Here is a 14,602-nt window from a genome sequence, read left to right as displayed (position 1 = left end):
GAAGATTAAACCAAAGTTATCTCCACAAACATAAGAACTAGAAATTAATTACTATTTAAATTAAAAAACAGATTCTGCAGAAATTGATGGCATTTTTCCAGAATAGCTTCTTGCAAGTGGATTTTTCAAACCCTGCCTTACATCATTAGGGGAATACACAGCTATTTTTGAATTTAGAAATAAATAGATTTTTAAAATGAAACTGACTAGACTTAGCATATAAAACAAAGAAACACAGCCTTGTTCTGTTCTTCCTGCAGAAATTGATGGCATCACAACTAGTTTGGATGAGCATAAAGGGTCTGATCCAAAGCTCAGTGAAATGAATTGTAGCCTTTCCACTGACTTAAATTAGTTTTGGATCAGGCCCAGGGTTACATACCATAAAGATCTGTGTATGCCTGTAATGTCATCAGTTTGTACAGAAGAAATAACCCTGAAGTTGGGATCTATGAGGTACGTAAAAGAGAAAACGATTCTTAAATATTTTGTTTTAGTTATCTGTGCATTATGTTAATGATTAGGATCCTACATTTTTAAACATTAAAATATTTTTTTCTATTAAATTTCTAATGAATAAAAGCAAAGATATTCTGAATTTAGGTGCTAGTCCATCCTACTCATCTTTATTTGTGCAGGGCATGTGGAGCTCAAAAGCTAGTCTCTTGCACCAAGCTTTATTTTTCTGTAGTAATACACATAAGCATATTTGATTCTAGGTTTATTGTACAGGTTTAATTTATCAAAAGAAGCAAATATGGGATGTTGGTTGCTGTTTTTGTATACAATGGAATCCTGTGTGTATGGGCAAATAAAGGAGTTCCCCGAGAATGGTATCTTGGTGTAGTGAACATTCAGGCTTTGTTTAGGACTGTGAAGGAGGATGTGATCAGTCATGCCTGTCAATATAGCGTATGCTAATGGAACAGCAAATTCAGAGATAAAGCAATATTACAGAATTTGCTTTAGAGATGCCTATAAAGTACCTGACTGTCTTCAGAGTATATTGCAAATCTCATCATTTTGCTAGAGCTGAAGATGGGGAAGAAATAAACATTAAAAATGTAATAAGTATAAATAGATTAATCTAGCAGAAATCAAGTGCTGAATCCACTATGATCACCTTAGTGTGAATCATAATTACTCTGTCTGGTATGTAAATACTACAGATATGTGTGTTCTTATATAAAATTGCAGAAACCAAGGAAGGTGCAAAATACGTTTAACTCAAACGGCTTGTCCTTCGTTACTTATGTTTTATGAAAAATTAATTTACAGCAACACTTGATAAAATGGCAGAGCAGATAAAAACAAAACCTCTGTATAAGTTAGATCAGTGTTTCTCAATCTTTCTGGTACCAGGGTCTGGCTTGCTGCCTTCCTAAACTGTGTCAGGGAGATCTCAGGGACCAGCAACAGTCCATGGACTGGTGATTGAGAAACACTGAGTCAGAACATTTTGGTGTAGAGATGTGGTTTCATTATATAAATGCTATTGTGAATCAGCATTTCTTATATATTATTTAAACCTCAAGCATATAGTTGAGGTGACAGTTACATGACTATAAAAACTGATATTAAATCCTGGGCAATGTATTCAGCAGTGTTAGAGTTGAACAAATATAAGGTTACTTCTCAGAAAAAAGGTTGTTGCTGTAAGTGATCTGCCAAATTTTAGTTATTAAAAGCTCCAGCTTACATGTTCCTTACATATGATAAAATCTTTGGGATGGAAAAAATATACTCAGAAATCTCAGGTTCCTTTACATGCTCCCTTAGGGCCAGATCCAATACCAGTATAAAGTCAGTATATAGGTTTCTGTTAACGTCAGTGGGGATTGGATTGAGCTCCTAAAGAGGAGGGATGGCTTTGAGGAATTGTGGAGGGGGCAAGCGGTGATTTGAAAATCTCACAAGGCCAGTCTCCAGCTGTCAATCATGAGGGCTGGCACATCCACAGTGTTCCCTTCACTTTCTCTACTCGGAGTGTGGCTTCCCAGAGAACGGTGATGTCAGTGGCTGTTCTTTTCCACTATCCTCCACCTCACATGCCCATGGATAGAAGGCAAAGTGGAGACTTACTGCTTGTTTGACCAGCATTAATTATAATGCATGTTTGATCCTTGAAATCTTCCACTAGTTGATGGGAGCACAGAGCATGTGTGCTCCTTGCAAATCTTTTTGGGGTAGAGGCAGAGTGTTGACTACAGAGTGGTTTTCACGGATTCCCAGGGTGTGGGTACAGCACACTGTAGAGAAATGGTTTCTGCTGTTCTGTCAGTTCTGTAGGGCCTTTCATGCCCTTCTTGCACCCTTTGTGTGCCTCTATATTGGAAAGGAGTATATGGGGCCTATTAACTTCAGATCTAGTTCATACATGGCAAGAAATGCTTCTTGCCCATCTGTCTTTCAGAAAACATTGTTTAGAAAAGTATGTGCAGGTTATTTTTAAAGAAAGGAAAATATATATAAAGGCATTATACTTCTAGTATTATTGACCCCTTGAAGGAAAATGGTGTGACAGATGGCAATTTCCTGCAATATTTTGGACAAACCTTCTTCAATTAAGTTAAACTTGACTGAATTAAGCTTAAGTATTTTAGGAGTCCACTACGTTAAAAATGAAAATGTTTATGTACTGTTGTGGGATTGTATGGAACTTCTTTAGGAGGAGGAGAGGATTAATGCAATCTTTGGGAGATATTAGGAACTTCAAAGGACTTTTTGAGACAATACGTATGAAGTAGATTTCCTGGGAAATATTGGTATAAAGGAAATGCAAATTAAACACCTGGAATCTATCCATTTGAAGCTGTAGAGTTGAGCAGAGACTTGTTGTCTGGCTGATTACATATTCAGGTTCTCTACAAAGAACCTAACAGGATAAATGAGTGATTCACAGATTCATGTGTGGTTACTGTTCTGGGCAAAAGGGTGTTATGAACTTGAAATGACAAGAACATCTGTGTGTGGGGTTTTGAAGGACAGCTCAACTACCAAAGCCCATGCTGGAGTTACAGGGGTGATCTCTGGTAAGCTTATTAGCATGTGTGCAGGTTCTTTTATAATTTTTAATATCTTTTCTGTGTATTGCTTTTACCTTAAGAGTAAAATATGCTTATTTAGAAAGAACTGTGTGGTAACTTATAACTGAGGCAATTATATTGTATACCGTCTCTGAGGAGAGAAGTGAAGCATGCCTGCTTAGGAAGACTGTCTTTTGCTGGAAATAACCCAGAGAAGGCAAGGAACTGGTCAGCCTGGAAACATCCCGGTCAGAAGAGGGAGAGATGCTGGTGTCCATCCAAGAGAGGTGATGGCTGGAAAGCTGGAAGCCAAGATGGGGTGCCCTCGTGGAATCATAGAGGGGGAGTAGAGGCACAGTTGCTCTGAACTGTGACAAATGCATCAGAATAGCCATGAATTCCCTGTTTTGGTTTTAAAATTTGTTGCTTTTAGTATTTGAAAATACTCCTTATAAGCTTCAATTAATGTTTAATTATCTCTGACTTTGAGTTTTTATTTTAACATATCCAGAAATATAACATACTGCTATTTAAAGATAGTAAAGGTTGGTATCGTAAAGCCTCATAGTTACTTGTAGTCCTCAGTACACTGACAGAGTGGAAAAATAAGAATGGCAGGCATAATTTTATATCAACTAATGGGGTAGGGTGGAAGTGGAACAGACACTAGTCACTAGAAAGGAAGAGAAAAACAGTTAATATTTCTTCCTGTCCACGTCTTGTGTTAAGCTGTGAAAGAGGTACCATGAACCTTAGGCCTTATTACACTGGCTTTTGCCATTAGTGTAGCTCTACCAGTAAACCCCATTAATTCTAATCATGGTTTACATGGATGTGCCCTGTCCACTGAGAGTTCACACCAGTGCCCCTACATTGATGGCTAAAAACTCTAGTGTAGACAAGACTGGAGAGGGAGATGACACATAAGCAAAGGACAAAAAAACTTCATGGTAAGGAAGAAGTATATTGCCAAAAGACACCATGTAATGTGTCTACACATTACTTATGCAAGAAGCTTGACAAAAATAGAGGGTGACCTTGAAGTACACACAGAAGGGAATATAACCAAAATATGGTGGGCTGACAAATCAATGAGGGAATGTGGAATAACTAATGAACAATTGAGATTTTAGGCAAGATCAAAGGAAAATATAAAAGCAAGGAATAGCCTTAAATAAAGGGAAGTAACCTGCTGCTCTAGGAAGTATTGGCAGAATTGTAGGATTCAGACATTATAGGTTCATCATGACTTAAAGATAATAAGGGTAAGTTAATAGGATTTTGCTATAGAATGCCATATCAAAGGGAACAAGGATGAGATAAAATTTCTGAGACAAGAAAAGCCAAATTGGTGTCCCTAGCCTTTGTTTGCCAGAAGCTGGGAATGGGTGACATGGGATGGATCACTTGGTGATTACCCGTTCTGTTCATTCCCTCTGTGGCTCTTGGCATTGGCCCCTGTCAGAAGACAGGATACTGGGCTGGATGGACCTTTGGTCTGACCCAGCATAGCCATTCTTATGTTCTTATGGAATAGTTATTATATATTACTTGAATTACTGTGGCACTTAAGAGCCCTAGTCCTGGCTCAGGACCCCATTGTGCTAAGCAATATATAAAAAAAGAACAATAATACTGTTCCTGTAGAGTCCTATTGCTCAATCCGAGACCAGCGGGACCTGACTACAAGTATGGGTTTGAGTTGGAAAACAATCTGACCCTCTTGTACTCGGGTTGGCTCTCCTCCTCCTGCCCAGGGGGTCGGCTTGGTCCTTCAGGGGGCTGTGGCTGGAGCCGAGGACGCAGCCACTGCTGCACTGACCCCCAAGGGCAGGAGGTAGTGGCAGCGCTGACTCAGTTTCTGAGGGAAGGGTTGGGTTGGATGGGCTTGGGTCTTGTTCAAGTCTCGGTTGGGTTTAAAAATTAGTCCTGAGCAGATATCTAAGTCCCTGCTCCAAAAGCTCACAATTGAAGTATAAACAAGAGACTCAAGATGGTAGCTTATATTTGAGGTAATAGAGAAGGGGGAGCCAGTGGAGAGATGCAAAGAGAGGGGTGACATGGTCAAAATGAGGGGCAAGGAAAATGATCTTTGCAGTAGCATTATGAATGAATATAAGGGGAGCAAGATGGCATTTGTCAAGGCCAGAGAAAAGGATGTTGCAGTAATGGAGACGTGACATGATGAGGGGAATGGAAGATATCTAACACGCTGGACATAAATTATGAAGGATTAATCCTACAAGTTTGGGAACATAGCACAAGCAGACTTTCTTTTATTTTGTGGTAGAAGAACTGGGATGGGGGGACATTCCTCTTTTACTTTTAGATGAATTCACGAGTTACCGCAGGGCGATTGATGCCTTAGAAATGCTTATAAAAATACTTTTATAATGCTTAATAAATAATGTACAACTTCAAATACAGTCTCAGGTTTGTCTTATTGGCAAATATAGATAATTAAAATATAATTGAGAGTGATATGTTGAATATTATCACAACATATTTTCAAAGGAACAGAAGCTAGACAGATATCCAGTGCAATTAAGAGTATGCAAAAACTAAAGCCGAAGTAGAGAGCAAACAAAAAATTGCATTAATAAGATGATGATAAACTTTTAAAATAGAGGCATAAGAGGAGAAAAAGACTGTGAGACTGGGAAAAAGTAATGAATTGACAAGAAAGATAAATACAATTAAATGTTGCAGGATTATCAAATTAGGATGGTGGTAAATAGCCTTGGTGAAATCCTGGCTCCATTGAAGACAGTGGCAGAACTCCCATTGACTTCAGTGGAATTAGGATTTCTCTCCCAATAAGTGTCTTCTCTCAGACTTCACATTCCTTATCCCCTTCTAGTTTACCTTCTGGCCCTATATCTGCTGCCACATCCTAGACTCTCTCTTGCTCCCTCCATATTTGTCTGTCGCCCCATTTCATTTTTATTCCTCTCCTTGTTCCTATGCTTCCCTATATTGCCTGGCACCTGTAGTCTCTTTTCCTATCTCTCCACATTTCCCTGCAACATTCTCAAGTCTTGGTGTTACCAGCTCCCACAGTTCTATCAAAAGTCTCGCAATATTTGGTGTTCTTAATGCTCCAGCTCCTGGGATCAAGTGATTACATACAATCTCAACTTCAATTTAAAAAAAGAAATTTCCTGTCCTTAATGTTTCAGAGAGAAGCTTGAAAATGTGACCAGTGTGCACCCTAAAGCCTCAAAAATCAAAGGCAAACCAAGTATATTTCTAAAATCTCACTATATTTTGGGGCCTGACTCACGGTTTCTAAACACTTGGGGTTAACAATACTGGGTCTGTTCCCTGACTACCAAATTCCTCAGCACTCCTCTTCCCTCTCTCTGGCCTCTGCACATTCAGACTACCTGGTGTGGCCATCTTGCCTGAGGGCAGCCTGGCTTCAGCCATGCTAGAAACATTAGGAATTGTTTCCCATCTTTACTATGGGATAGCCTCACTCCCACATGCAGAATGGGAAGGAAACGACAGCCAACTTCAGTGAGGACAAACTGGGTTTCAGCCCTATTGGTGGTAATGGGAGATGGTGGCCATGGAGAATGAGGGCAAAAATTAATGAGAAATTGTTAATTAGTTAGACTAAATATGTATTTTTCCCTTTGTATTTAATTAATCAGAGGTCATCTTCAGCCAGCACTTAATATCACTGGAGTGTCTTATTTAAAAAAAAAAAAATCTTGAGTGGTACCTGAGAAACACTGAAGGTAGATTTTTCTTGACTTTTACCTTAATCTCTCCACTAGAATGTTACTGAGTTACTCTCACCTGTTTAATCACAGACTTGCATGTTAGGCAGTTGATTGCACATCATGTTATATGCTCTGCTGGTTCCACCTTATTGATTGCAGAATACTTTTTTTCCCCACGCTGATCCTTTCTGAATATGATTATCTACTCTAGGTATACACTTATTTTACACTGTAAGAAAGCAGGCGTAGTACTTAAGTAGCAAATGAATGTTGCCCCCAAAATGAGTTTCAGATGTGTTGCTAGACATAGAGTTGCTTCACTTGCAGTAATTATTTTGTGTGTGTTAGAGGTTTTCTAAAATCACATCAGGTATTAATTACTGAGGAACTTTTTGAAACATGAACTGTTAGCCCCTGGAGTGGCCTAGAAATTGTTCTGTAAGGAAGTATGGACTACTGATAAATTGGGCTCATTTTAAAAAGGCTTTATATTAGGTGTATGTAGTGTAGTTGTATCCATGTCAATCCCAGGATATTAGAGAGACAAGGTGGGCGAGATAATCTTTTATTGGACCAACTTCTATCTTGTGTTAGGTGTGTCACTTAAAGAGATCAAATATGAAAATGATTATTTGTTTTACCCCTTCAGACCGATGGGAGGGGTTCTCCTGTTGGTGTAGGGGCAATCCACGTACCTGAGAGGTGGTAGCTAGGTCGACAGAAGAATTCTTCCATTGACCTCAGTGCTGTGTGTACAGGGATTTAGGTCATCTTAACAATGCCACTCAGGCATGTGGATTTTTGACGCTCCTGACTGACGTAGTTAAATTGATCAAATTTTCTAGTGTAGACCAGGCCTAAACCCTTGATTTGTAGTGTCTAGCAAAGTTATGAATTTAAGATCTCAGGCTCGTCTTTTGAAGGTGTTGTGCATGTTTCCTCTGAGGATGACGGCTGAGAGGTCAGATATGGAGTGATCGTTTTGTGAAAAGTGTTTGCCTACGGGTGATGAAGTGTTTGTGTCTTTTATCATTTTTCTATGCGAGTTCATTTGAGAGCATGATTGTCTGGTTTCACCCTCATAGTTGTTGATGGGGAATTTAGTGCGCTGGATGAGGTACACCACATGTTGTAATAGGCATGGGTAATACCCATGGATCTTGAAAGGTGTGCTGTGGAGGGAGGGTACTGATCATTGTAGCAGTGGAGGTATGTCTTCAGGTTTTGCATCTGTTGTCACGGCAGGGTCTGTTGCCGCTTTGAGTTGGTGGGTCCTGGTCTGTTGAGCGCTTCTGATGATGAGGTTGGGGGATTGTTTGGGAAAAAATTCTTTCAGGATATGGTCCACATTGACTATGGGTTGTAGTTGTTAGTGATACCCTGTATGGGTTCCAATGTGAACGCTGCAAACATACTTGGGAGGGGAGAATGGAAGTGAGGAATGATCACATGAACTAGACTGACTGACTAAATTATGTCTTCGTCAGTGTTGTAGGTGTCTTGATAGCATCACACTGCTGTAGTCCAGATTCTGCAATTCTGGCCAAACAAAATGTAACTTGTATTCAGGTCCTTTTCACTTTCAGGAATAGTGAAAGCTGTTCTGTTGGTTAATACATGAGTAAATGAAATGCAGAAGAGCACAATCATATTTCCCCTTGCTCCCCAACAGTAACAGTTCTACAAGTCTCTTGGTTAAAGTATGTCTATTTTATTAAAAGCAACATTAATAGCAAGTGCTTCTAAACAGTCACGATATTCCCTCCTTTTTAATTTTTAAAATGATGAATATACTTTTGAACACTGTAGTTTGGTTCTGTGGTGTCCAGTTAGTTTTTATTCTGTGATTAAAATATCTATTTCCTTTTCTTTTTAAAGTCTTTATTAATCTGATTTTTAGTTCATTCATGTTGTCTCTGAATCAGAAAAGGGAAACAATATGTGGGTGGCAATTTGACAGCTGGGAGTAGGTAGAGTTGGGGTCATAGGTAATTCTGTTATAAAAGATTTGTCCACTTCTCTCTTGTGTCTTGTCATTTATAGTCATGAGCAGTAGATGACACTTGAGGGAATTTTTTAGTTTCATGCAGGTTTGAAGAATAGATATTTTCATCTGGATTTTGGAGCAAGTTAGCACTGCATCTTCATACAGTGAAATCTGTGTGAAAGATCACCCTTATGGATAGTCATCTGTCTTTAGCCCATCAGAGAATATCCCAAAGAGAACTGAATACAGATTGGCTCCGACTTCCTAATAAACACCTCCAGGAAGCAATTTATTTTTGTTAGTCACTTGATCAGTTTAAATTTGTACAGATTATATGGGGTATATTTGCTACACATGCAGGATATGAGCCTAATTAGTTGTACTCAGCATCTCCTGAGCATAGTCAGCTGAAACACCAAGTAAGGAAATCTTCTAAAATTCACGTGTGCTTCCTTTTGAGCGGGAAGCATGTAGGATATATCGAAGATAAATGAAGGTGTGTCTTGAGACTGTATATCTGAGATGAACTAGAGAATCTTTCATTTTTACAGTCTGTACACCTTTGGGCTTCTGTTGATGCACCTGAACTGTAATTGAAGTTTTGGCTAGGTCTGTACATATCAAGTTTGTCCCCTTAGGACCTGAACATTGCTTTAAAATGTAATCGTGAATGTGTCTTTTGTGCTCACAGTAGTTGAAACTGTCTACTAAGTAGTTTTAGAGAGCCGATGTGTTGGAGCATTGGAGAGTCATTTCAACTTGTGCCCAGTTTTTTGGTGACTGGAAGTTCTGGTGGATTTCTGTATATTATTGCATGCTTATACACTTCAAAAATTACTTTTTGTAAAACATGTATCCTAACGTTTGGGGTGAACATTTGTTGGGGATATTTATTAATTGGGCTTTGGAGAAATACCTCCTAATGTTTTTGGAACAGCATTATCAATAAACTCAGCTGTTTAAGAAAATACTTAAATTTTATTTAAAATTTTTAGTGACTGTGCCCTATTTATTAAATGTAACAGTCATGTACATCTTACATGAATATCAAAAGTGTGTGTGTGTATATATATATATATATATATATATAGGTCCTCCGTGATTCAATTGGAATCATAATGTCTTAAAAAATTTAATAGTAGTCTTTAAAAGACACTTTTGAGTTCTGCCTGCTAATATAGGAAAACAGTGCAAAGCATTCAGTTTATGTTGGCTACAGTTCAAGGTGAAGGTGAATGACTTTCATTTTTGCAAGCTAGCTGTCTCATACCCGTTAAGGGTATGTTTAACAAACCCATTCAATATGAAAAGTGTCTAGCTCAGTAATAAAAATAGGTTTTATCTGAATGTGTGTTGAATCTTCTTAGTACCCAGGCAGTTTTGTATGCCATTTAAATTTCACACATCAAGTCAGCTTGATCTTGTCTATGTGATGATATGATGCTAATTAGTTGGCTGAGCTGCGTGTTCTTTCTCCCATCTTGGCAGGAAATACGCTAAATAATACTCTAAGTCTTCTGTGCAGCTCTGGTCCTTGCAACTTTGCCAATATGTTTTCAACATTTCTCATCCACTTTCTATGGGGAATGCTGGTGAACTAAATGGCAGAGTCTCTAAAGACTGAACAACAGGGCTAGTAAATGGGGCAAAAGGGCTCACGCTTGAGAGGAATGGGCAGAAGAGTCAGTATCCACTAGAGAACACTCCTGTCCAGAGCCTGGAATGGAACTAAAGATCCCTGAGTCTCACCATTCCCCTGTTGCAAATAGCTGTGAACCCATTGACATAGGTTAAAATAAAATTATTAAGGTTGCAAAGTCAAGCATTCAGAAGTTAGGAAATGCCAGGGGTCTACAGAGTCAGTGTGGAGGCACAATGCCTCTCTGCCTGAGTGACCTTGATGTTCTGCAGATCCCCTGAAATCAGTGATTCTGGAATTGGAATCCCTGTTTGTTGTGCAGAGGAGCAAATCCCATCACCTCCCTCCCCAGTGGAACAAATTAAGGAAAACTCTGTGATGGGGACCTTGTAGAGGTTTCTTCCGGCTGTGAGACATTCTGCAGAAGCTGGCAACTTCTTCATGATTTGTGGTCCTATTTGAGTATGTTTACTACAGCAAAAAGGAGCACATGTAGTAAATTCCCTGTACAATAGTCCATCATGTGTTAAGAGTTTAATTCATCTGGGTTCCTTAAGATCAATTGAGTCCATGCTGCTTGAAGTTGGAGGAAAGCCACCAAAGACCTTGGGCCTGAATCCAAATGACATGTCCTCAAAGAAAGATTCTTAAGAGCTGCTTTTCCCTCCTATCATATGGATGGATTCTGTTGCTGTCATGCATCTACGAAGGGTAACTTGCTGAGCTTGACTAACAATATTAATCTTAAAAGAAAACAAACAGAAATCGAGTGGTTTTTTTCTCCCTTTCCATTTTCCTTCTTGAATCTAGTTGTTAAGGGGGAGAAGGGAGGAATAATGACATACATTAACATGCTTTGTTTCATGTTTATAGAAAGAGAGAGTGTTCTTAACTCAACCAGTTATAGAATCCCTGAGCATGCTTTGTGGCATTAACTTGACATAATCAGTAATGTGTGTTTTCAATATACAGTATGATCATAGGAGGAGTCCTAGTTAGTGTTTCTGGCTGTCTGAATAAAGGAAATAGGGAAAGTTGGAAAGGGTTATATCTAATTCTTCTAATTTTGCTGAACTTCAGGGTCATGAATTACAATTTGGTTGTGTGGTTGCCACATTTCACCAAAAAAAAAAGGTGGGGGGCTGGAATTTTGGATTTATTGATCATTATTTAAATAATCACAAATCAGGCAAAATAAAAAATAGCATTAGATTACTAAAATGTTGGAAAACTTGATGAGAGAGGCTTACAAGGATGTTATGAAGAACAACCATATCTACTTTAATTACCTCTCTGTGCTTGAACTTATGTATCATGCTTGTATTGATATTTATTACCCCCAAGTAATGATATGAATAAAACGATTGGTGTTTTCTTATGAATGCATTTGGGGTTTAGATATATGGCTTAGAGTATGAGAAAATAGATTTTTTTTTCTTATCTGTCTATAGCTGTATGCTGCTGCTTACACAATTAAGTCGCATACATGTAATGATGATGTCAAGTGCATTGAAGCTTCGTGTTTATAAAAATAGGCACTGTGAAGAAGGCTTAAAATAAGCAAATTGTTTTTGTTCTTATTAAATATGTGATGCATAAATGGGTATACTGCTTTTATTGATCACACATTTCAGTGGAACAAGAATAGGCGCTCCCATGTTACCATGATGGAAGCCAGAGAAGTGGCTAATTAAGTTACTGAAAACAGCACCGTAACTTTTTACATATCACATTAACTGCTGATTATTTTTAAATTGTTTTTCCTTGATTTGAAATGGACTTCAGTCAGCAGACTAGAAATGCACTTTTTAAACCGTTCAAATGGATCTGTACTAGATATAACAAGGTCTCATGTCAGTGTGGTATTAAGGGACTTAAATAAGAGTTTAGTTTTGAGCTGACTGTTATCTTTTGCTTTAAACCATCTGAAAATAACTTCTCATTTTTTCCTGCAGATACATCAGGACATTCACACTGTACAGAAACAGAGGTAAGAGGAATATCTCAAATTTCCTGTTGGTGTTTCTTAGTTCAGCACACCTCTTGCTACAAATTTCTCATAAGTGAAACTGCTGTATATTTTTAGCCTACATTTATCATTACCAGGTCTTTCCATAAAATACAAATTGTGTTAATAGCTACATAGTGAGGGATAACTTTGCTATAGGATATTCTGTCCTACATTCATAAAGGGAAGAAAGAAAGTGGGGAAGATTATGCAGGCAACATAAATTGGTTCAATTTTCAGCTAATTTATGTGTTACATAATGCTGACATTATCTTATTTTGTATAGCTTCATTCATAGAAACCATTTCCCAATACACTTACTTACTTGAGCTGGCTCAAAGGTGGTAATGATTTGTATACTAACTGCATGATCTGAAGCAATTCGAGATGCCTGATGATTCTTTACACTCAGTTTGTCAAGAGTTGGGAGCAAAATAATCAGACTACTGCAAGATCATCATATTTGTGTGAGCAAAGTCCTCATGATTTGTAATGTTCTTTTTAAAATTTCCCTTTCCAGAGCCAGAAGCAAAGAAAAACTTTGCAAAAAATGAGCACTAATTAGTCTGGTCTTGAAAATATCATATTCTGTGCTGTCTGATGGCCGTGCTATATTAGGAAAGCGGCAAGGGCTGCACTGTTATTACTGATAGTGCTGGTAAATAAACAGATATTTTAGTATCCTCCTGACCCATATAAGTTGAAACAAGTTATTTTGGTCAATGTATCAGCGGATTTGTGTGTAATCATTTTGCTGACTTGTGACTGCTGAGATAGATTGTAGAACCACTTGTTCTTTCAGATGAATGTCAACAAGGGTTATGAATTTTTATTATAAAGGCATGTTTAGGAGATTAGAAATATACAAACAAGTGTTAGTCTGCTGCCTTTTATGAAATAATACATAATCCTTTTACCACACTTAAACCTGGATATGAAGGTGATTAATATTGTTAAACCATCCAGAGTGTTTCTCTCTACTAAGTATTCACCATGTTGAGTAAAGGCAAATTATAGTTTTCTTAAGTATTTGCTTAGCATATATTCAATTGATAGCTGTGACCAGTGTCAAACAAAATAAATAAAATGTGTTTAAAGGTTGCTTTAAAAATATTCAGTACATGATCAAAATAGATGTAAATATTCTCAATTATATTAAAATATGCTAAAGTACCAGACTCTTACCACATATCAATACAGCTGATACTTTGTATACATTCATTACATTTCCTTTGAAATTTACCATAATCTTTTAAATACTATGGAGCAGATTCTTAGCCCTAGTTCCTGTACACATGTAATATGGCTATAGGTGGCTAGCTGGGATTTCCCCTGACAGAGGGAAATTCTCAACTGACATAAAGACAGTAGAACTCTCCTATGCCAAACTCCACTCCTCTTCCTAGTATTAGGGCATGATGGAGGTGGGGAGAGGTGGGCTGTGAACGGGATGGAGTGCTGCTCCCCTACAGCAATCCTTAGCTGGTGCATGGTTTTTAGGGTCCATAGCCAGCTGCTTTTGGAAGTTACGGAGCAGTCTGGTCCTCATCCCATAAGTTTGTTATGGGAAATCTGAATTGTACTGAACTCCAAAGTCTGCAAAGTTTTGCCTATGTTTGAGTTTACCCCTCTGCTTCTGTCACCTGCCACTCACTTGTTTCTGTGTTGATGGTGGTGGTGATTTGTCTCCAAATTTGATTAAAATTTTAGGGCGGGAGGTTAGACCAAGGGGGTATCACTCGGGCCTGTCTGCTCTGATTCCTATTTGAATTTTCTTTTAAACTTGCACCTCTGTCTACAGAGCATGCTGGCTTTACTGTCAGTACCTAAAACTGTGCCTACATGTAGAGGCAATGCCTAAGTTTTAATTAGAGTGTTATGTGTTTTCTGATCAACAACATATATGGAAATGATTGATAGAAAATCCTACTACAATGTTTAAGTAGTTTTATAAGCAAGGAAACAAATTCAGAGCATATAAATGGTAAAAAGTAAAATGCTAGACTAGATGGACCGTGGGTCTGATCCAATATGGCAATTCCTTTCCCCCTAAATCCAAACATGAAACTGAGTTGCAGTTTGTGGTGTTAACTGCTAAATTACATTTTTTAAGTACGGCTGTATCCTACCACTGTCATCCATCTGTAGTGATTGCTGCCCTTCATGCTTTCGTCATAGCCTTCTTTGACCTATGGCAAACAGGTCTCTGTGGTG

General features: G+C 38.2%; 1 protein-coding gene across 2 annotated transcripts in view; it reads left to right on the top strand.

Annotated features, from left to right (window-relative positions):
• The window catches only part of SPIRE1 (spire type actin nucleation factor 1), a 179,634-nt gene that overhangs the window by 3,760 nt on the left and 161,272 nt on the right, over nt 1–14,602 (top strand). For both annotated transcript variants that reach the window (XM_074944669.1, XM_074944670.1), the window contains exon 2: nt 12,336–12,370. In XM_074944669.1, the coding sequence (XP_074800770.1) occupies nt 12,336–12,370 (35 nt within the window). The remainder of the gene's footprint in view (nt 1–12,335; nt 12,371–14,602) is intronic.

The sequence above is a fragment of the Natator depressus genome, chromosome 2 (assembly GCF_965152275.1).
Source record: "Natator depressus isolate rNatDep1 chromosome 2, rNatDep2.hap1, whole genome shotgun sequence".
NCBI lineage: Eukaryota > Metazoa > Chordata > Testudines > Cheloniidae > Natator > Natator depressus.
Note: the sequence above shows the minus strand (reverse complement) of the source record. Positions and strands in the feature narration are given on the sequence as shown.